This window comes from Balaenoptera ricei, chromosome 1, assembly GCF_028023285.1.
Source record: "Balaenoptera ricei isolate mBalRic1 chromosome 1, mBalRic1.hap2, whole genome shotgun sequence".
Taxonomy (NCBI): Eukaryota; Metazoa; Chordata; class Mammalia; order Artiodactyla; family Balaenopteridae; genus Balaenoptera; species Balaenoptera ricei.
The window spans coordinates 108,421,207-108,442,869 of NC_082639.1; the positions used below are offsets into that span (position 1 = coordinate 108,421,207).

General features: G+C 39.6%; 1 protein-coding gene across 2 annotated transcripts in view; it reads right to left on the minus strand.

Moving 5' to 3' along the window:
- Window positions 1-21,423, minus strand: part of OTUD7B (OTU deubiquitinase 7B) — a 56,974-nt gene extending 35,551 nt beyond the window's left edge. The window contains exon 1 of one of the 2 annotated variants that reach the window (XM_059929879.1): window positions 21,114-21,423. Coding sequence is in view for 1 of the 2 variants with exons in the window: in XM_059929869.1 (XP_059785852.1) it covers window positions 17,233-17,260 (28 nt within the window). In the remaining variant the exon portion in view is untranslated. Of the gene's footprint in view, window positions 1-17,232; window positions 17,485-21,113 lie in introns of those variants that run through there. The other variant, XM_059929869.1, reaches the window with a different exon arrangement.
- Between the last annotated feature and the right edge of the window lie 240 nt (window positions 21,424-21,663).

The following is a 21,663-nucleotide window of genomic DNA, read 5'->3' on the forward strand; positions in this document are numbered from 1 at the left end:
GTAAAAACAAAAGTTCTACTGAGCCCTTAAAAATAGGACTTCCCTGGTGGCGCAGTGGTTAAGAATCCACCTGCCAGTGCAGGGGACATGGGTTCAAGCCCTGGTCCAGGAAGATCCCACATGCTGCAGAGCAACTAAGCTGGTGTGCCATAACTACTGAGCCTGCGCTCTAGAGCCCACGAGACACAACTACTGAGCCCGCATGCCACAACTACTGAAGCCTGTGCACCTAGAGCCCGTGCTCCTCAACAAGAGAAGCCACCTCAATGTAAAGCCCGTGCACCACAACAAAGAGTAGCCCCCACTCGCCGCAACTAGAGAAAGCCCGCGCGCAGCAATGAAGACCCAATGCAGCCAAAAATAAAAAATAAATACATAAATTTATTTAAAAAAATATTCTCATTACTGAACTTTTGACATGAGAGAAAAATAAACACTACAAATCAACAGAGGCTAGTCTAATAGCAAAACACACTATTTCTCTAGAATCAACCCTCAAATATTCAGTAGCTGACAACCTTCTCTCCCCTTCTTGATTCCTAACTACTGGTCATTTCACTGTCAATTACAGAACTTCCATTCAAGGGTAGAAATAGCAGAAGGGAAAAAAGTTCCAATTACTATCCTATCTGAGATTAGTTATCCACAGGAAATTAATTCACTTTGTAAATTCCTTCTGATAAATTAACTTCCTTCAGCATACAACTACTAATTTTTACAAAAGCCTCAATCAGAAAATGAAATTTGCCTTTTATAAAATGATATAATTCAGTTCAAAGAAAGACACTTTTTATTACTATTATTATTTTTTTTAATTCTCCACCTGCAAGTTCCACTGTTCCATCTTTCCTGGCTGTATCTAAACCTCATTTGAACTCCCATAAGTACAATATGTGAAAAATTCACTGGCACTTGCTGTTATCATATACTGCCTTATCATATTAGTTGGCCTTCCGGATACTTATCTCGCCAATCTGACTAACAGTCATTCATTCAAAATTTACCAAGACTGGTCCACCACAGCCTGGGAATACAAATGAAGAACAGAAGCCAGAGTCCTACCTTCAAGGCACTCCAGTCTGGTGTGAGAAATCTAAACACGTTTTCAGTGCCCAGTGGGGTAGGAAGAGGTATTAGGAGCAACTAGTTTACCTTGATGGGTTAGGGAAGTTTCTCAAACTGAGTCTTTAGGATGTGTAAGGCTGGAGGACAAGATACATTCTAGGTAGAATTAAGATCCTTGAGCTTCAATAACAAAAAAACAAACAACCCAATCCAAAAATGGGCAGAAGACCTAAATAGACATTTCTCCAAAGAAGATATACAGATTGCCAACAAACACATGAAAGAATGCTCAACATCATTACTCATTAGAGAAATGCAAATCAAAACTACAATGAGATGTCATCTCACACCGGTCAGAATGGCCATCATCAAAAAATCTAGAAACAATAAATGCTGGAGAGGGTGTGGAGAAAAGGGAACTCTCTTGCACTGTTGGTGGGAATGTAAATTGATACAGCCACTATGGAGAACAGTATGAAGGTTCCTTAAAAAACTAAAAATAGAACTACCATACGACCCAGCAATCCCACTACTGGGCATATACCCTGAGAAAACCATAATTCAAAAAGAGTCATGTACCAAAATGTTCATTGCAGCTCTATTTACAATAGCCAGGACATGGAAGCAACCTAAGTGTCCATCATCGGATGAATGGATAAAGAAGATGTGGCACATATATACAATGGAATATTACTCAGCCATAAAAAGAAATGAAATTGAGATATTTGTAGTGAGGTGGATGGAGTTAGAGTCTGTCATACAGAGTGAAGTAAGTCAGAAAGAGAAAAACAAATACAGTATGCTAACACATATATATGGAATCTAAGGAAAAAAAAAAAAAAAGGTCATGAAGAACCTAGGGGCAAGACGGGAATAAAGACACAGACCTACTAGAGAATGGACTTGAGGATATGGGGAGGGGGAAGGGTAAGCTGGGACAAAGTGAGAGAGTGTCATGGACATATATACACTACTAAACGTAAAATAGATAGCTAGTGGGAAGCAACCGCATAGCACAGGGAGATCAGCTTGGTGCTTTGTGACCACCTAGAGGGGTGGGATAGGGAGGGCGGGAGGGAGGGAGATGCAAGAGGGAAGAGATATGGGAACATATGTATATGTATAACTGATTCACTTTGTTATAAAGCAGAAACTAACACACCATTGTAAAGCAATCATACTCCAATAAAGATGTAAAAAAAAAATTAAAAAAAAAAAAAAAAGATCCTTGAGCTTGGCACCTTTCTTTTATACCTTTAAAAATTCTAAACAGGCCTAACAAACTGCTTAGCACATAGCAGATGCCCAACAAATATTTGTGGTTCTAAATTATTCATGGTAGTCCATGTGTGTAGTTAACTAAGAGCTCATCTATACCTAAAATAGGCTGGTGAATATTTACGGGTTTCAAATGTCACCATTCACCCCATAGATATGTAAAATAAAGGTCTATATGAACAAATACATTTGTACAGCTGTCTGTTCACTAAGAATAGCTTCTCTTTCACTGTAATTTTTTGTTTTTAAAGCACTTTCACAAATATGGCCTCATTTAATAACAATTTTAAAAATTATATACCCTTTGAGATTTTTAATCCCCTCTTTTCTGATGGAAAACACATACACAGAGAGAAGCTTACAAAGCTTGTGTGATACCCAGATAGCAAGGAGCTTGGACCTACATATTCTGAATTTGAATACAGGGTTCATGTCAGTTCTCCAGGGATTTATAGCAAAATGAAATCAGTCTAGCCATGCAAAGTCCACAAGCTGAAGAACTCTTTAATACTTTGCTTTTATAACTACTATCCACATTCACCCACACTGTCTACTAGCCACCATCACCCTCCCCATCCCCCACCAATCCTGCCAACACACACCTATTTCTATTTCCAGGTTAGAGTTAAGAAGCAGAGGAGCTTCCCTGGTGGCGCAGTGGTTGAGAATCTGCCTGCCGATACAGGGGGACACAGGTTCGAGCCCTGGTCTGGGAAGATCCCACATGCCGCGGAGCAACTGGGCCCGTGAGCCACAACTACTGAGCCTGCGTGTCTGGAGCCTGTGCTCCGCAACAAGAGAGGCCGCGATAGTGAGAGGCCTGCGCACCGCGATGAAGAGTGGCCCCCGCTTGCCGCAACTAGAGAAAGCCCTCACACAGAAACGAAGACCCAACACAGTCAAAAATAAAATAAATAAATTAAATTAATTAATTAATTAATTAATTAAAAAAAAAAAAAAAAGAAGCAGAAACTCCAACCCTGAGCATTATTTGTGGGTCTCTTTCATTTGTATAAGTTGTACCTTTTGTGATAATAATTTCTCTTTTAAAAGCAAGCAAGCTTCTGGTGGCACAGTGGTTAAGAATCCATCTGCCAATGAAGGGGACACGGGTTCGATCCCTGATCCAGGAAGAACCCACATGCCACAGGGCAACTAAGCCCGTGCGCCACAACTACTGAAGCCCACGTGCCTAGAGCCCATGCTCCACAACAAGAGAAGCCACAGCAATGAGAAGTCCGCGCAACGCAACGAAGAGTAGCCCCCGCTCGGCACAACTAGAAAAAGCCTGCGCACGGCAACAAGACCCAATGCAGCCAAAAATAAATAAATAAATAAACAAACAAACAATTAAAAAAAAAAAAAAGCAAGCAAGCCTCATATTTATGCACGCAAAATTAGTTACAAGCATATAATACAATCTGACAAGTCTAGTCTACCTGGGAATATAGGTTATACACTTCTAATATTTACATAATTAACATTTCACATTCAGGTCTTATGTGGAACAAGGCTGGCGGTAAGGTACAGAAAGTCAGTCTATTTTCCTTGTTTGGCACTCTAGAATTATGGACTTTAGAACTAGGATATCAGAGATCATTTCATTCCATACACTCAAGTTACACAAAGAACACTGATGGGCTTCCCTGGTGGCGCAGTGGTTGAGAATCTGCCTGCCAGTGCGGGGGACACGGGTTTGAGCCCTGGTCTGGGAAGATCCCACATGCCGCGGCGTGACTAGGCCCGTGAGCCACAATTGCTGAGCCTGCGCGTCTGGAGCCTGTGCTCCGCAACAAGAGAGGCCGCGATAGTGAGAGGCCTGCGCACCGCGATGAAGAGTGGCCCCCACTTGCCGCAACTAGAGAAAGCCCTCGCACAGAAACGAAGACCCAACACAGCCATAAATAAATAAAATTAAAAAAAAAAAAAAGAACACTGAGAACCAGGTGAGTGAGATTAAGTGACTTGCCCAAAGCCACACAGCTAACTAGCAAGAAAACTGTGTGTAGAACATAAATCTGTTAACTCCCATTCCAGAAATCTTCACTTGACTTCATATATATTGATAACTTTCAATTCTCCATGTAATCTGCACTGTGGATTGATATATGAAAACATCTTTTCCTCCTGCCACCCAGATAAATCTCTTACTTCTACAGATGTATATCAAAGAAAAAAATGTGTACCTGGGAAATTTAATCACTTAAGCAAACCATATTGGAGAAGGGAAATCATCTATAAAGAAAATCATGAAAACATGCTCAAATCATCATTTTTGTTTTGATCGTCACCACTAAAAATATAAATTGGATTTGAAAATACTGTATTCTTCTAGCCTTATATCCCTAAGGTCTGAAGTTCTGTAAAATTTAAGTTTTATAAAATTATAAAATTATGTATGACATAGGGAGAGATTTTTTCTTTTTCTTTTCTATTGATAGTTTGAAGCTATAATACACTTCTCATATGTTAAGAAATCACAGCATTAACTAAATTCTGAACAGAATAAAACATAAAAACCAAGAGAGAAAGCACCAACCTTTAACACATTACTTCTCCTTGTCCAAAAATGTAAAATGCCTGGAAGCATCAAAGCAATCACTTTCCTCGCATTCACATTTATTCACGTTTATTTGCAGAAAAGCTACATTTCTTCTTCCTCTTAGGAAGGGCCACCATCAGCACAGCAGCACCGAGGTCACACAATTCTCCCTTATGAAAACTTTAACCTCCTGACTCAATCATTCAATAAGCACTTATTAAAGACCCGCTCAGTGCCAGGCAGTCTGCTAAGCGGAGGGGACACATCATGCATCAACTAGTAAGGCATTATCCCTGCTTTCTAGAAGTTCATCTAATGGGCTGGTTCCAGAGAAAACCCTAAGATCGGTGTCAGCTAACTTCCTTTATTCAACAAAGATTTACTGAGTGCCAGGCACTAGAGACAGAAAAGGATGGCAAGGAAATTTTTAAAAGTAAGAGGTCTTTTCAAAATTTACTGAACAAGTTGCTCTTTTGGATTATAAAAATCACATGTTCTTCTCTAAGAACACCAATCATCAGAAGTTGACTGTAAAGGCTTCTAATGATAACACCTAACCAAATATTTTGGTCAAAGGCACTGTTTCCTCAATCTTCCTACACTGGGAGGCCAGGCAGATACTATCCTGGACCAACATAATTTTGTTATTTATTATAAGATCCATAATATAGGAATGTGGTTGATCTTACCAATAAACTGGGATAAGTTGTTTCCTATGTAGACAGATGCTTCCAGTAAAATGTACTATAAGCCTCTAAGGTCAAACAGATGATAAATCCTGTTAAATTTTCTTGCCACCACAGAGCACATCAAAGTAGTATAGGTAACCCTTCACGAAGACATAGCACCAGGCCAAGTTTTCAGGGTGTCAGGTCTCTGCTTTTCCTTCTCCCTTCCACAAAAACTACAAAAGGTATCAATTAGTACACAAGTCATCTGGCAAATATCCCATTGTCCTCTGAGTTCTTCTCCTTGAAATTAATCCAGGAAACCAACCCCTGTAAAAATGAATCCCATTCCATTAATATTTTTAATGTTATTATTAGTAATGATGGTGGTGGTGATAGCAACCACTAGCTTTGTGGTTCACAAAACACTTTCAAATATATTATCTTATTTACTAAAAAAAATGGAGAGGGGATAAAAGGAAACATCATAGGCAACTATCTCAAATATCAAAAATCAAACCCCCCTAGATAGCTCTAGGGCTTCTGGCTAAAGCAAAGTTTAACTGGAATTGAAAAGCAAGCATTTTTAATTCTACCAAAGAGTCAAGAAGTTATTTCTATCAAAAAAGCAAAGGGTTGACTCTAGCAAAGCAAAATCACAAATAACCCCCTTAAATGCTAGGCCTAACTGATTCAATTTATAAATGTTAAGTCTCAGCAAGAATCTGATATTATAAATCTTTGTTACCCCAATCCCTTTCCCAAATGCTTTACCCACAGTTAAAGGCTCAACAAATACTCTTCTAAAGAAGGAACAGTTAATGATGAGGCAGCTGCCCTAGGAAGACAAAGTGACAATACTCAGCATTCAAGTATCTTTTTAAGATTTAACTAACGTTTATTGTGCACCAAATCAAGTATCAAGCACTAGGCTAGACACACCCACATAAATCATCCATTAACCTCATGAGCCATGCCCAGATATTCCTGGAATCCAAATACTAAATTGACTGGATCCCCAATAATAAATAGTTTTGACACTTACAACCTTGATCCCACCTTATTAATCCCTAGAATTCAACTCCTACTGGAATTTAGCTCATCACTCTCACAGACTTAAGCATCTTTTAATGCTTTCTGCTAGGTAATGCTCATGAAAAAACTCCCTGTGCCTGTTTTTAAGCTCCTAACTCCAGAATACCACTCATTCCAGATATGGCACATGGTGATAATGGCCATAATCTAACAAGTATTCTCTTGGATCACACTTGCTAAAGAATAAACCTAAAATGCTAACAAAACTGGATTTCAGCTGGGCAGAAGACATTGAATATTAACAGTCTTCTCAACCTCGAGACTATTTTCTAATCCTCTGAATACAGAAAGTCTTCTCTGTTTGAATGAACTGTGGAAAGCAAGTGTGACCCAAGAGTCACATACTCATCAGAAAGAACCAAGGGACAAAGAAAAAAATATTCCAACTGGCATGACCACATCACAAGGTTAACAACACATTACTCATCATTGTGCTACAAGAAAGAACTTGCAAGCGGGCAAGGAAGTCAAGGAAACAAACAAAACTCTCCCAGTGCTCAAAGCACAAACACATCCAAATGCCAAAGCAGGTCTCACTGTCCAGTTCATGCCCAGGTATGAGTGGGTTCAGAGAGAGTGGGTAGAGGGGAAGAGAGAAAAAGCATTACTGTGCAGGTGTGCTTGCCAGCACCAAGGCAGATTTCTTTCTCAGATTCATCAAGAGCCTTTTTAAAAAGAAATACTGGGGGAACCCACCTATTTTTATAGCTTGATTTGTGCAATTACAGAGAACATGTAGTATATGTAAACAGCAGCATATTGTATTGATAATAATTGTTGCAGATATTCCCTTTGGAATCCATCGGTTCTATACCTAAATCCTAGCTCTGCCACTTTCTTGCTATGTGACTTTGGGCAAGTTATTTAACTTCTCTGTGCCTTAGCAGGGACCTCATCTGATATTCATTGTGATATCCCTCAGTACCTTAAACAGCGCCTAAATATTCTGGTGAATTAATATTTTATTAACATAGTAATAAATACTTTGGATGAATTACCTGCAAGCAGGTATAAGAGTATCTACCTAACTTACAGAATTGTTATCAGTATTAAATGAGGTGATTATATAAAACACTTAGTATAACTCAGGGTAGGGTCTTCATCATTAAATAGCAAAGTTTTCTTCTCTTTATTCCCCAGGCAGGTCAAAAGTTATAAAAGAAGAGTCATAGCAAGGATTAAAATGGAATAAGAATTGTAGAAGCCAAACATTGGAATATGTTGACTACAAGGGAGCTAACATAAAATCCAGGAATATTTAATCTTGGCTGATGAAATTACATAACAGTGTCAGACCCTTATAGTAGATACATAGTGTTAGCTGATCCAGAAAATGCTATTTTGCATCTGCAGGTATCTGTTACCAGATAGATAAAAGCCTGGTAGAAAGGAAAAGAAAAGGAAAGGAAAGGAAAGGAAAGGAAAGGAAAAAAAGGGAGTAAGAAGGAGTCACATCTTAAATATACTTGACTACATATTTAAAAACAAAACATAAAGGATTCTTCAGAAGGCCATTCAATTCTCTAAAAACACACCATTAGCAAAAATACCCTATTGATTCACAGTATTTACTGCCCTTTTTAGGTAATAAGATCTGTGTAAGGAAACTGTTCATAACTGCTGACAGGGTAAATAAGCCTGAAAGATTTGGGTCCAAAACTCTCCTCCAAAAAGACTAATGTGGCCTTTGAGGCTACTTCACCTATAGTCTGTAACCAAAGCAACCTATCTACATGCAGGGGGAAGGACTATTTTATCTTGAAAATTGGGGGTCAGGGAATATATGCAATTAAATCCAAAATCTGAAAGAATCTTTTTTCCTTGACTGTGAAGAAGTGAAACTCAGAAGAAGATAGCTCTAAGAAACCTAGATCACTGTTACATTAAGTATACATATTTAGCGCCTAAATATAAGGAAAATCTATGCAGAACTGAAACAGCTTGTGGTTAAACCTCATCATAATGTGGTCTTCAACTTCCCATTTCACTTCCAGGCATTTGCTCTGTGTTTTTAACCACCTGACCGACCTCCTCTTAAGCCGTATGATATAGTAGAAAGAGCACTGAACAACCGTCAAAAGAATGGGCTCTACACCAAGTTCCACTACTTACGAGGCATGCACACCAGCCACTTAAACTCTCTGTATTCAGTATTTGAGTGTTGGGCTAGACTCAGTGCTTGCTTCCACCAGGGTATCCCTTTGGAGAGTAGATCAGAAACCAACCAAACCCAGCTCCCCTACTGCTATAACCCAGAATAAAAACATGAGCATTGTTCTTATCTATCCCTTTCCCATAAAAGCAGTTACCAAATTCTATTTAGTTTTCTTCAAATCACTTGAATCTCTCCCCTTTCTCCATTCCCATCACCCCTGTAGAGACTCTTTTGTAACAGTCCTCTAACTGCTCTCTCTTTCTCCATTTCACACCACACGGCTGAATCAATTTTCCTCAAATACTATTTATATATACAATTCCCTGCTCAGGAATTTTTCACTGTAAGGATAAACCAAACTCCTCGGCCTGAGATTTAAGGCCCTCTCCAATTTACCTAACTCTCCAACTTTATTAATCTCATTGCTCTCCTAGGTGAAACACTATGTCTACTTGTTCTGCCCCCCAAGCAAGATGGGCTCAGCTCAAAGTTCTCATACTTTGAATGTTTCCCCTCTATAATCACCCAGTCTTCTCTCTTCTCTAAGGCCTAGATTATCCTAAGGGTAAAAATTTTCCCTACCCACTCCCTCTAAACTTCTGTATAACTCTATATAACTGTACCCCTCACTTGACACGTAATGCCTATGACTCTGTATTACTATTTATCTTTTTATGCAAACATTCAGTCTTCATAACTTATTAAGTTCTTGATGACTTTAACTCTTTCTATACCTGAGGCCTAACTTTTCAGAGGGCAGATATCTAACAAAATGTTTGTTGTTGAGGGTAACTACCTTGAACAAGTCATTTAAATATTCTGGGCCTCATTTTCCTCACCCAGACAATGATGACAATATGTAAATTTCCTTTCCATTCTAAAATGCTATGTGAGATTATACATAATACTACATAGCCTGTATTTCTTTTTTTCTAAATATGTGTGTGTAAATATATAACACTATGTCCTATTTTAACCCAGAATATAAATTCCCAAGGGGCCAAGTCTCCTACTACTTGTTTAGTTTATTTACTGGGTAACACTTCCTTGGCATCTCCTTAGAGCATCTTGTCCAAATTCCAGTACACAGCAGGTGTTCAGTAGAAAGGAATTTATAGTCTCAGCCAGACAGCAAACATCAAGGGAAATCTGCGTAGATGATTTTTTCAATCTTAATTTCCATAATGAACTAGTATATTACCAAAAATTACAAAGATGATGTGAGAGAGAAGGAACTTAATATTAAAACGAGAGGTCATCTTGTGTCAAACAGCTAGGAATTTATTTTAGGCAACCAAAGAAACTAGGATGCAGCAAATCTTAAGTCTAACTCTCAAATTCTATTTTCAGAATTCTGAGGAGTGTGGGAAGTCTCTATCCCTAGACAGTAAACAGGGACCAAGTATTCTTCATATCAGATAATCTTGTCCTTAGTACTGATGGAAATTTTCAGAAAATGAAGAGTCCAAACACTCAGCCAGGTGAGCTCCCAGTTCAGGGAAGATGAAAGCAAACACTCACAAAGGAACTCATTAGAGCAGCAAAGTTTTTAAATGAGAGCATGCTATCCAAAATATTTTTGTTAGTAGCATTATATTTTCCCATTGTCTTGCCTCCATTCCTCACTTAGGACTATCTTCAGGTAAATATCAAGACTTACTCATTCTAAAGCCTCAGAGGAATTCTCTTCTTTTCCTTTGAAGTCAGTTATTAATGATTCAAAAGGCACTAGTAGACCAACTCATTTAAAATGACCTAACTTTTCAAAGAATTATTTTAGAACACAAAGCTGATACTTTCAAAGCTGACGTCTATATATGATGTTTTCCAAGTAGGTATGTGGCCTGGATACAACTTTGATATAGTTTAGGTACAAGGTTTATAAAGAATTCTAAGCCAGGTTTTGAACGATGAGAGGAAACAGAATCTCTTTAAATTTTTATACGTATCCCTTTTTCCCATTTCTGTTCCTCAATCCTATTCTATAATATCCGCTAACTCTCGCTCTCTACTCTGTTTCTTTGCTCTTTCCCCTGACTTCTGCATTCCTCCTCGCTCTTATCCTAAGAACTGTTTGGGGAACCATGGGTAAGAATCTGGTGCCAGCAGCGAGGGCTCTTACCCTCTTCCCTGTTAAGTCTCCAAATATCAATAAAATCAAGGGCCACAAGCAATTTTCTCTTCCCACCACCAGATCTCCCTTATCAAGACTAGAGAAGAGATATGGGGGTGGCAGGAAAGGATAGTGGGGTAGTCATTTACTCAAAGGAACTGTAAGCTCATTAAAGCCAATTCAATCAATTATATGTAGCTACTGACAGCCTAAGTTTTCATCTCAGCCTTATCTTCCAGGTACTCTGGCCTATAACCTTCACACATTCCCCTACAACCTTCCCAAATATACTAACTGTGCTGAGAAATAAGAACATTTTATCAAAAATTTGAGCTAAAGATAACTACAAAAGATAATCGGTTGTAAATTAAAGTTCAGAAGTGCATTTTAGAATTATAAATAGATTTGGGATTAGCCCTCAGAAAGGTCCATAATAATGTTCTTCAGAACCCCCATAGGAAATCAAGACGTGACATGTTAAGTTTAATCACAGTTTAAGCGATAACTATTAAATATAAGCTTAAGCAATAACCATTTAACATAATAACCATTAAACATAATAACCATTTAACATAACAACATAAACATAAGTTTAAGCAATAACCATTGGTGATATTTTACTTACTTTACCTCTAAAATTGCAATTTCATTATAGTTCAACTTAACATTTAATTTCTTCCTGGCGGGGGGAGGGAAGGGCTTCCGTGAGGCCTAAACAATGTTATACTGATACTACACATTCCAGAATTAAAAGCTTAAAAATATTTTGCTGAGATACAATCTGGTCTCATCAATAAAAAAGGTGCTGTTAAAAGTATAAGTACATATATATGTACAAATGTGTACATTATTTAGGCTTTCTTTTTTAGAGGCCTAAGAATTCCTGTTTCTCAGCAGTATTTATTAAGTGAACAGATAGGCTGCTTTTTCCCAATGCCAATATAAATCTCCAGTGAAGGTGTCAAGACCTTGATGACAATAGCAGAATTTGATAGCTAGTGAAATGAGTCTGGCCACAGGAGCACATTGCCTCAAATGCCATCAGGATCAATTCCCAGGAGTTTCCTCATTGGGATGATATCACCAATCAATTCCTATTTCATTTCTCAGGGAATGTTCGCTCTCATCTCCTACAGGAAGTTAGTCTTGACTGCTCTCAACTTTTATGTGCATTTCTATATAATTTTCAGTGCTGAATGTTTCTTTATAAGCTTTATTTTTCATCAGGGTCACTATACCGCTCATAATTAAACAGTTCACCAACTCAAAGGACTGTATTTTTTTATTCATTAATTAACCATTTAGTCACTAATAGCGACTAAATGCCTACTATATTTAAGTTACTGTGGCAAGCCCCTGAGGGATACAAAGATAAAAGAAACTACTTATCTGCTTTCAAGGAGCTCACAGTATAGTAGAAGAGCCATGCTAAGGGCACAAATAAACTAAAATACAAGAATATACAACTACCACCAGATCAGTACCAATAAAATGATAGGCAGATTCAGAAGTAGGAAAGATTACAGCCTGCAGGAGAAAAAAAAAAATCAGGAAAGTTTTCATGGAAGACAGGGTTTAAACTGGGACTCTGATGGGTAGGATTATTTCATGAGGCAAGTGGGGAGGGCAGTGGAGGAAAAAGGCTTCAAGATTAGGTGATTAAATGAACTAGATCTACATGTACACAAATGTGAAAAACAATGTTGAGAGAAAAGTTTGCAAAAATATACATGCAGTATGACTCTATTTATGATTTCAAAATAAAACTATATGTTGTTTGTGTCTATATTACACATTTTTTAAAAAAGTATAGAACATGAAATGGAATGATACATAACAATTCAGGCCAGGATTCATTTCCCAAGAAAGAGGAAGGGGATAAGGATGCAGAGTAGGACTCTGGCTATATCTAATACCTAACAGTTTATATCTTAAAGAGAGTGAGAGATCTAAAACAAATATGACAAAATGTTAATATCCATTAAATTTGGGTTGTGGGCTCAGAATTGTGTTAGAGTTTTTTCCCCTGAACTTTTCTAAATATTTAAAATATCTTAGTATTCAAAATTTTTAAATTAAGAAAGGGCTGGGTGGAAGAATAGGGGAGTCATTAACACAAAAATAATCAGGAGCAGGTTGGTTCCCCTAAACTTTAAGGGAACAGTTGATAAGCTCAGTTTTAGACTGAAGAGGGTCCTTCAGATCCCCCACATAGTGTGCACAAAAGGCACTTAGAACAGAGTGAGGTGGAGGCTGACATATATGGACAGAACGGAAGTTTTTATTGCCATCCTAGGTCAGATAACTGAAAGGAGAGAGAACCACCTTCCCACGTAGCTTAAATGCCGTGTAACCAAGTTATCTGCCCCAAAACAAAGCCAAGGAAACTTCCAGTTACATAGGAATTCACATAAAGACTCACTGTGAGTAGCTATTCTATGCCGCCTCTCTCCCCACCCCTCCCCCAAACACTCATAAACAAAAACGAAATGTACCCTTGCCCACTTGAGAAAGAATTAAGAATTGGCAGCTCTGCTAAAGTGGACAGTAGCCAATCCAAGGCCCTTCTCTGGAGATGTTGACAGAGCCCAGAGAAAGGAGTAGAGAAATCATAATTCAGTTAAGTTTCGATGAAGACTTACCAATGGAAGGCATCCATCCTTCCACATCCCCTCATGTCCCAACTTTCCCCAGGGGAATCTAAGGACCTCTAAGATGTCCTCTAACCTGTTCTGTCCTTCTCCAGCAAAAAAGACTAAAACACAAAATCCAAACTCTTACTTCACACTTTAAACCCAAATAATTTACCTTCACAAAAATCCAGTGAAATTAAAAACATGGGGAAGAAAGATTTAGAATCCAAGTATAATGACAAATCTTGTTTTTTAGATATACTTTTTGTCAGTGCCCAATTTATCATAGCTTATTTCTTTTACCAAGGTTTCACTGGTACAATTTAAAACTAAGTTTAAAAGAAAAGTTGAAGGCAACTTAGCAGGAGAGAGAAATACATCTGCACACACAATAACACAAATACCTTGACATTCTTCTACATCTGAATCACTATCGCTGAAGAATCCTAACATCCTATTCACTCCACTCCAGGGCATCCAACTGCCCCAGGTCAAAGTCCCTATTCTCCATGGTACTCTCAGGACAGATTTTCCTCAGTCAGACCTGGGAAAATACCACTGTTCACTTTGGGCTAGTAAAAAGGACAATGGAGTGAAACGACAGAAGTTCTTCTGTCTTCTAGCTCAATGCAGTGTGGCAGAATGGAACAAACACTGCAACGGGACTTGTGAGGGAATGAGAGAGGTGAGCTAACATTTATTAATCACCTACCACATTACAGCCACTGAAGACTGAATTCCAGACCAAGCTATCACTTCACTACTTCTGTGATCCTAAGTAAATCTCAGGTATTCCATTTGAAAATCAATGAGGGAGACTAAGAAAGCGTAACAGTCCCTCTAGTTCTCTGATTCCATGATTCCACAAACATGATCACTCAACAACAAACGTATTACTGTTAAACATAATAAAGTTATTTTAAAAGTCTTTTGCTTTGTTCCTCTCCAATCCACCCTCTATATACCACTAACAAAATCATCTTTCTAGAACATGAAACTTACTTTATCACCCAATGCTTAAAAACCCTTAAATGGCTTATCATTTAGTGTAGCACAAGATAAAGCTGTCCGTGATCGGCCTTACCTACTTCTCCAGCCTCTTCCCTGCCCTCCAACCCTGTCCTCCAGCCATAATAATTACTTAAAAGTTACCTGAAGAAGTCTGACTGTTGCGTTCCTTTAAGCTTTTGTTCATGCTGTTTTCTTAGCCTGGAGTGTACTTCTCTCTCTCATCTGTAGGGTATATCCTTAACTCATCTTTCAAGACTCAGCTCAAATATCATCTCCTCTGCGAGGCACTTTCCAACCTCTGAATGTCCAAGGCAGAACTGACCTTTAGGCCCCCACTCTGCCCCCTACATACCTCTATCACAATACCTATCACACTTCATTCCATCTATATACTGACACATCTCTCTCCTCCCACTAGACCCATAACCTCCTTGTAGGTTGAGATCTTGTCTGACTCATCTGCTTCCTTAGTGCCTAAGACAGTGCTTACAAGAGACATTCAATGGATATTTGATGGAGTGGGGAGCAGAGGAACGGAAAACATGAAAGGAGACAGAAAAACTCAATTAAGAAGGCCTGAAGAGTGGAGAATAGTAGTATTTATCAGTACCACTATCTTTGGCCTTCTGCTCTTTCCCTACACTCTAGTCTTCAGAGAGCTTATTCATTTTCTTGGCTACAGCTACCACATCTATGCTGATGAACTGCAAAACCACACTTTCAAGCATTATTAACCCTCACCTCTCCACCAGCTGTAGGCTCTTCTCTAACAACTGCAACAGCTTTCATTTGGACGTTTCATTGCCACTATAAATCCAAAACATCTCAAACTGAACTCATCATATTTCCCTAAGAAATGAGGAAACCTCCCTAACTTCTTTACCCCAGTCAGTGTCTCAGAAACCCAGGCTTAAAATGCTATCGTTATGTTTGATTGATCACTCTCCATCATCTTCCACATCCAGCCCGCACTGATTTCAATTTTTTCCTTCACAATCTCTTTGTCACTCTTTCCCCTCCTTAACCCACCCTCCACAACTCTAGCTCAGGCCTCATCACTTCACACATCCCAGCTGCTAATCTCCCTTCCCTCCAAGCCAATCTATTTCCCAATATCATCATATTACAATCCTAATAAAAAATTCTCAGTGGTTAGCTATTTTCCATCGTTTAAGATCTAAACTTATAAGCCTGACTTTTAAGACCCTCTACAAACATAGCTCCAGACCATTCTAACCACCTGTGTTTTACTACTATTCACTGCAACTCAGGTCAGTCTCATCACTGCCCCAAGAACATTCCAAGTTCATTCCTGCACCCAGGCTTCTGCTTGATCCCTCTCAGCTCCAAAATTAAATGATTTTTTTGTTATTTGCTTCATTTTCATTTCTTGTACCTAATACAATTTTTTTTTAAGATCTGGAGTAAGTTACAATTCCTCTGTGACATCACTCATAACTACCTGAGTACTCTTCTCCCAAAATACCTATGGTATGAGGTCTGTATTATGCAAATGATAATACACTTTCACATTTTAAAATTTTCTCTGGCATAAAGAGGCTCAATAGGTATTCATTCCTTCCTATTCCCCTTACTCCCAACTAGGCTGTAAATTCTTCAAGGGCACAAAACTGTCATTTTTCCTAATCCTCCGTACCACTTAGTAGAACTAAATTCACAGCAGGTCACTAAAGATAACAGCTTAGTAGTCTCTCCTATCAAAAACTATTTCTTATAGTATAAGGTATGAGATAATCCTAAAAAACACAGTTAAAAATAATCCTGAACTAAACTGTATAAATTAAGATGCCTGATTTTTCCATCTCTGAATTTTAGCTCAGAAATACTTCAATCTCCTGACTTAAGTGGTAAATAATAATCCTGTGCCCATGACATCACAAGCACATAGTTTGGTAATGATTATGAGAAGGCTGGGGGTAGGCAAGGATGAAGGAAAGCAAGTCAACTGAAAGAACAAGGATGGAAGAACAGCTGTGTGATTTTTTTGTTTACTTCTTAAGTGTGGACTTCTCCCCATTCCTTTTTCTTTTTTTTTTTTCTTAAATTGGCCACATTTTCAAACAAGTTTACTTCAGGAGGAAAAATCTAATAGATTTTCAAAGGAGCTAATATCTGAAGACCCTCTACAAAGCCTAAGTATTTCGAAAAAGCCAGCTTAATCTTCAACAATGCAGTATCACGCAGTAGGACTCTTCCAGATATTGTGAGTAAAGACTTATTCAGGCTGCAACATAGGCATCTTCTACCAATAGCTCTTAGGAATAAGGCAGACAGCCTGAGGCCACATTGGACCCACACAGATTTTGAAAAGAAATTGGTCTTCATTAACATACTCAGTATAGCCCAGTCTTAATTACCCTCATATGGACTTTTCATTTTATGGATTTCCGAGGCAAAATCTTTAATTCAAGACTGACGTTTCTTCACCATCAGTATACTTTCCTCATTATCAGGTAATTCAGGCTTAGAAATGCAAATTCATTTCATCAGTATGATCCCCAAAACACTAAAATAAGTCTGGTTTTTAAAAATAATGCATTTTCAAACCAAGAAATTTCTTTCTGAAGTTCTGAATTACCTATACTAGTGCTCCCTACAATAGCAGAGATAACTGAAAGTTCAATGCACTGGAAACATGACACTGTCCTTACCATAAGCTCTTGAAGAGAATCCAGCCATAGCCTTGAGACTTCCCCACAGGTTGGTACATCAGACAGTCACAAGCAGAGCTCAACATGGTGAGTAAGGTGTGTAAATACAAAATTTTCTACAAGGAATCTTATGTCTCCTGGCTGATCTCTTTAGGCCAGGATGGTCCAGAAGAGAAGTACGAGAGTCACAATTTACCGAGAGTCACAATTTACCGGTGCCTGACTCCTTGTCCCTGAGTTCTTGGATCAGAGGGCTCAATACTTCTCATTAAATCCATCCTTTGTTCAAGGACCTACAATGACTCTATTGACCCTTTCATCAACACCCAACAGAGTCTGGCCTCTGAGTCCCCTCCACCCTCTCGCCTGCTCTACCCATGACTTGACCAACCCACATTTTCTCCAGTCACTCTCATTTATTCTCCCCACAAAACACAACTTAGTCATTCATACCATCATTGCACACTGTACATTCTATACTTTCTGCCCAGAAGATCTTTTATCTCCTTTTACTCCTAACACAGAACAACTATTTTATTTAGTTGAATGCTCACACCTATTATATAGATAAGGATGGAGAAGTAAATTGCCCTATATAGATAAGGATGGAGAAGTAAATTGCCCAAGGTCACATTAGTAAAAAGTAGAACCACAATTTGAACCAAGATCCATCTAACTCCACAGCCCATGCCTCATTATGACTCTAATCCATAGCCTCCCAAGTCCATTTCAAATTTTACTGACTCAGAAATCTTCCCTAATTTACTTCATTCATACTTTGTTACTTCGAATTTTCTAGTCTCTACATACTTCATTTGTAGCACATTAAACTTGGTTTTGTTTTTATGTTTTTTCTTAAATGTTAAAGCTTATAATAGTCTGCTTTCTCATTTACATACTGCCTTCCCCAACATCACCCTTGTCCCAAGGGCAAGAACACCTGTTTTTACACCTTTTATATCTCCCCAAAGCCTGTCACTGGCACTTGGAAACTGCCTTATCCACAGGAGTGTTCAGTCATTATTCAGCAAGGATTTATTACTTAAAAAAAAATCAACTTCCTTCTTCTATCATATTAAAAAATCAACTAATTTCAGGCATTCATGATAAAACTGTCCTGCATCTACATTCTAGTTACACAGATTTTAATTGTCTGATTTATCAGGGGCTGTTGAGAAGATTCCAGGCTGCCATTCCACAGCTCCTAAGTTTGCATAGGAAAGATACTGCTGAAGTCACACTTCAAAGCATTGTTTCAGGATTTTTCCCTTGATGGGATGAATGTCTGGGGTAAGAAGAACGCATGCTCCCTTATAAAGTCCTCCGCCAGCATACTTAGCATGCTTGAGACATTCAGGAGCTCTAAAACTTTAACAAGTGGCACTTAGTGCCCTCATAACAGTCTGAAAACTTATTTTTAATACTGAGTTATTCCATCATAATTCACTTGGTTACATATATATTGAATCTCAAAATTCCAAACAAAGCCTTCTGAGAACTGAAAACAGTGATGGGCTATTGGGCTGCCCTACACTTATTCCTAGAGTTTATTCACTCCTTCAATCCCCACCCCCAACCCCTGGAATAATATATGTAGTTCAACTAGGGGAAGTTGCTAAATACAGATATGAATTGAATTTGCCAGATATCATCACTAATATTGGCACGAACTAACTCATAAATTAAAACAACTATTGATAGTCAACAGACTCTGGAACAGCATGTATGATTTTTAAAAATCAGATATTACCCTTCAAATTAAATCAATTTCAATAAGGGTCCCAAAAGAAAGAGATTAACGAAATGAAGCTTCAGGAAAATTTTCACGTTGTTGGTAACATAACTACACAAAGTCCAACTAGTAATTAACAATCATTACTGATCAGCCTGCCTTATACAAGTCAGTAGACAGCCCTTTCTTTGGCAAAGGTTTACTTTTTTTTTTCACAAAGGAGTCTTTGGCATTAAATGAAAGGGATAAGTCAAAGCAGGCAACAACAACAACAAAAATAGTAATAGTTTGGAAACTATCTTCCTTCCATCTTTCCTTCCTGCTTGAATGCGTACTGTCCAAAGTGGATATCTGTTCAACTCTAAATTATTCATGTTAATGGATGATTATCGGTAGAAAGGTGCTGATAATCCGAAATGGAAAAAATCGAAAAATAATCTATTTCAGTTTTGGAAAATCTTTTCAGCGTATTTATCATCTCAATTATTCCTACCATGAGCTAATATGTGTATTCATTTGTAATCTCTAAGTACATAGTAACTGGCCACTAACTCAGGGAGGTGCTCTGAGGCATGCTGGGTAGCTAGTGGAAATTAGAACAGACTGGTATTCAGCTTCCAGATGAGCAACATCAATTTCATTTATTTTACAGTTCTGTCCAGCCTTCAAAATATCAATAGACTAGCACAGCAGGTTGGTTACTAACCTTTAAAAGAAAGGCTCGGAAAAACAATGAGGACAAAGAGTATAACTGTTTGCCCATAATATATTCATTTGTAAATTATGCACAGCAAATGTTTAATTACAAGTCTGATTCTCCCTAGGCACCCAGCATAAGCCCCTGCTGTCTTCTCCATCCCATCAAGAATGCAATCTCATTTATTAGGAAAGAAAGTTTCTGTTTTTTAAAGTTATACAGTATAGAAAATGTTTTTAAAAGATTTAGGACTAGCTATCCTTTTGGACCTGCCTTATCACTCACTACCTCTTCTACTTTTGTCCTTTCCCACTTTAGAAATAGGTTGAAAGACAAAGGGATCCAGCGTCCTCTAAGATCTAAATATACAGTATGAGAAGCCAAAGACTGAACAATTACCCGTTTCTGATTTTCTATAAAGTATTTTATACATATATGTACTAAAAGTCAACTAATTTTTGCCTTTGCATTCATGAAAAGAAAACTCCCTGAAGAGCTGGGGAGAATCTCTTACAGAAAATTTCTTTGAACTTATTTTTATATCTGTATTGTGCCCAGAGAAGCCACCTGGGCTCCAGAGAGACTACCTAGACCGTGGCGGGGGTGGGGCGCGGGGGCAGGGGGTTGAGAAAAAGAGAGAGGAAGAGAGAGAAGGAAAGACGGAGGGGAAGAGAGAGGCGGAGAGAAGAGACTCAGAGCGCTGGTCCTTGTGAGCCGACAAGCTAAAAATACGCCGTCCCAGTAAACAAATCCCGTTCCATCCCGACCGGAGCCACACCGTTAACCTAGTAATTATGAGAAGAGGAGTGAGATCACGCAGCCCCCGGCTTACTCATCATCAGCTTCTAAAGTTTCCATCGGCTCATGGCAACTTTTCTTTTTTCTAAAGTTCATAAGCCTGCCCTAGAATCAATCTCTCTCTCTCTCTCTCTCTCTCTCTCTCTCTCACACACACACACACACACACACTTTTTTTTCGCTCCCTTCCTCCATTACTGGACGCACCTCAGTTTGGCTATCGACAGGGGAGAACAGCTTGTTTTCTTTTTACTTTTATATTGAGACTTTAAAATGAACTTTATCCTACAATGAGGGTAGTACCCTGCACTCCTAGCCACCTTAAAACTCCACCATCCCTCCCCGAAAGTCTAGCTGACAAGGGAGGACCGTCCAAACTGCCCAGCACAGCTGAGGAAGGGAGGCCACGAACGGGGAAGGGGGGCTGGGAAGGCGGGACGCAGGTGAAAGGGAGAAGTAACCGGGGAAAGGTTGGGGCCAAGCAAGGAACAGTCAGGGCGAAGAGGGGGTGCCGAGAGGAGATGGCTCAGGGTGAAATATAATCAGAAAGGAGATGGGGGACAGTGGCGATCAGAGGGTCAGAGTTTGGGAGTCTGAAGAGGCGGGAGGGGCGGGAGCAGACGGGGGAGGGTGACAAGGCGGGGGCTCCGTTACCCTCGCGGCTCCCGGGGCAAGGCCCTAGGCCGGGGCGGAGCGCGGGGCCCGGCTGCCTCTCCTCATTCCTCTGCTGTGACCCCGGGGTCCGGCCGGCCCCTCCCCCGTCGACGAAGGAGGCGGAGGCGGTGGCAGAGACTGAGACCGCGGCTGTTGTTCCGCACAGGATCAGGAGCTGGAGCCAGACGGGAGTGATCTGGACTGGCCTCCCCCAGTGGCTTTTTGCCTGCTCCACACTCGGTCGCCACTCCGACTCCGGCTGCTGGTTCAGGATCGGTGGTTTTCGGCCGTCCGGCCGGAAACAAGAGCCAGTTTCCGGCCGGAGCGGGTTGGTGGTGACACCCAAGCGGCCCCCGGGCCTCCTCCCGCCCAGCCCCGCCCCGCCCCACCCCGTAGCAGCCCCGCCCTTAGCGCCACTCCCCTAGCTGCGGCCAGTTTGGCGCTTGCCCCGCGCGTGACCCTGTGTTTTCCTGGCCCGTGTACCTAAAGCCCCTGTTCTGGAGAGTTCTTGAACCGAAGCTGGAGGGCTACTGGGTGGACTCTTGAGACT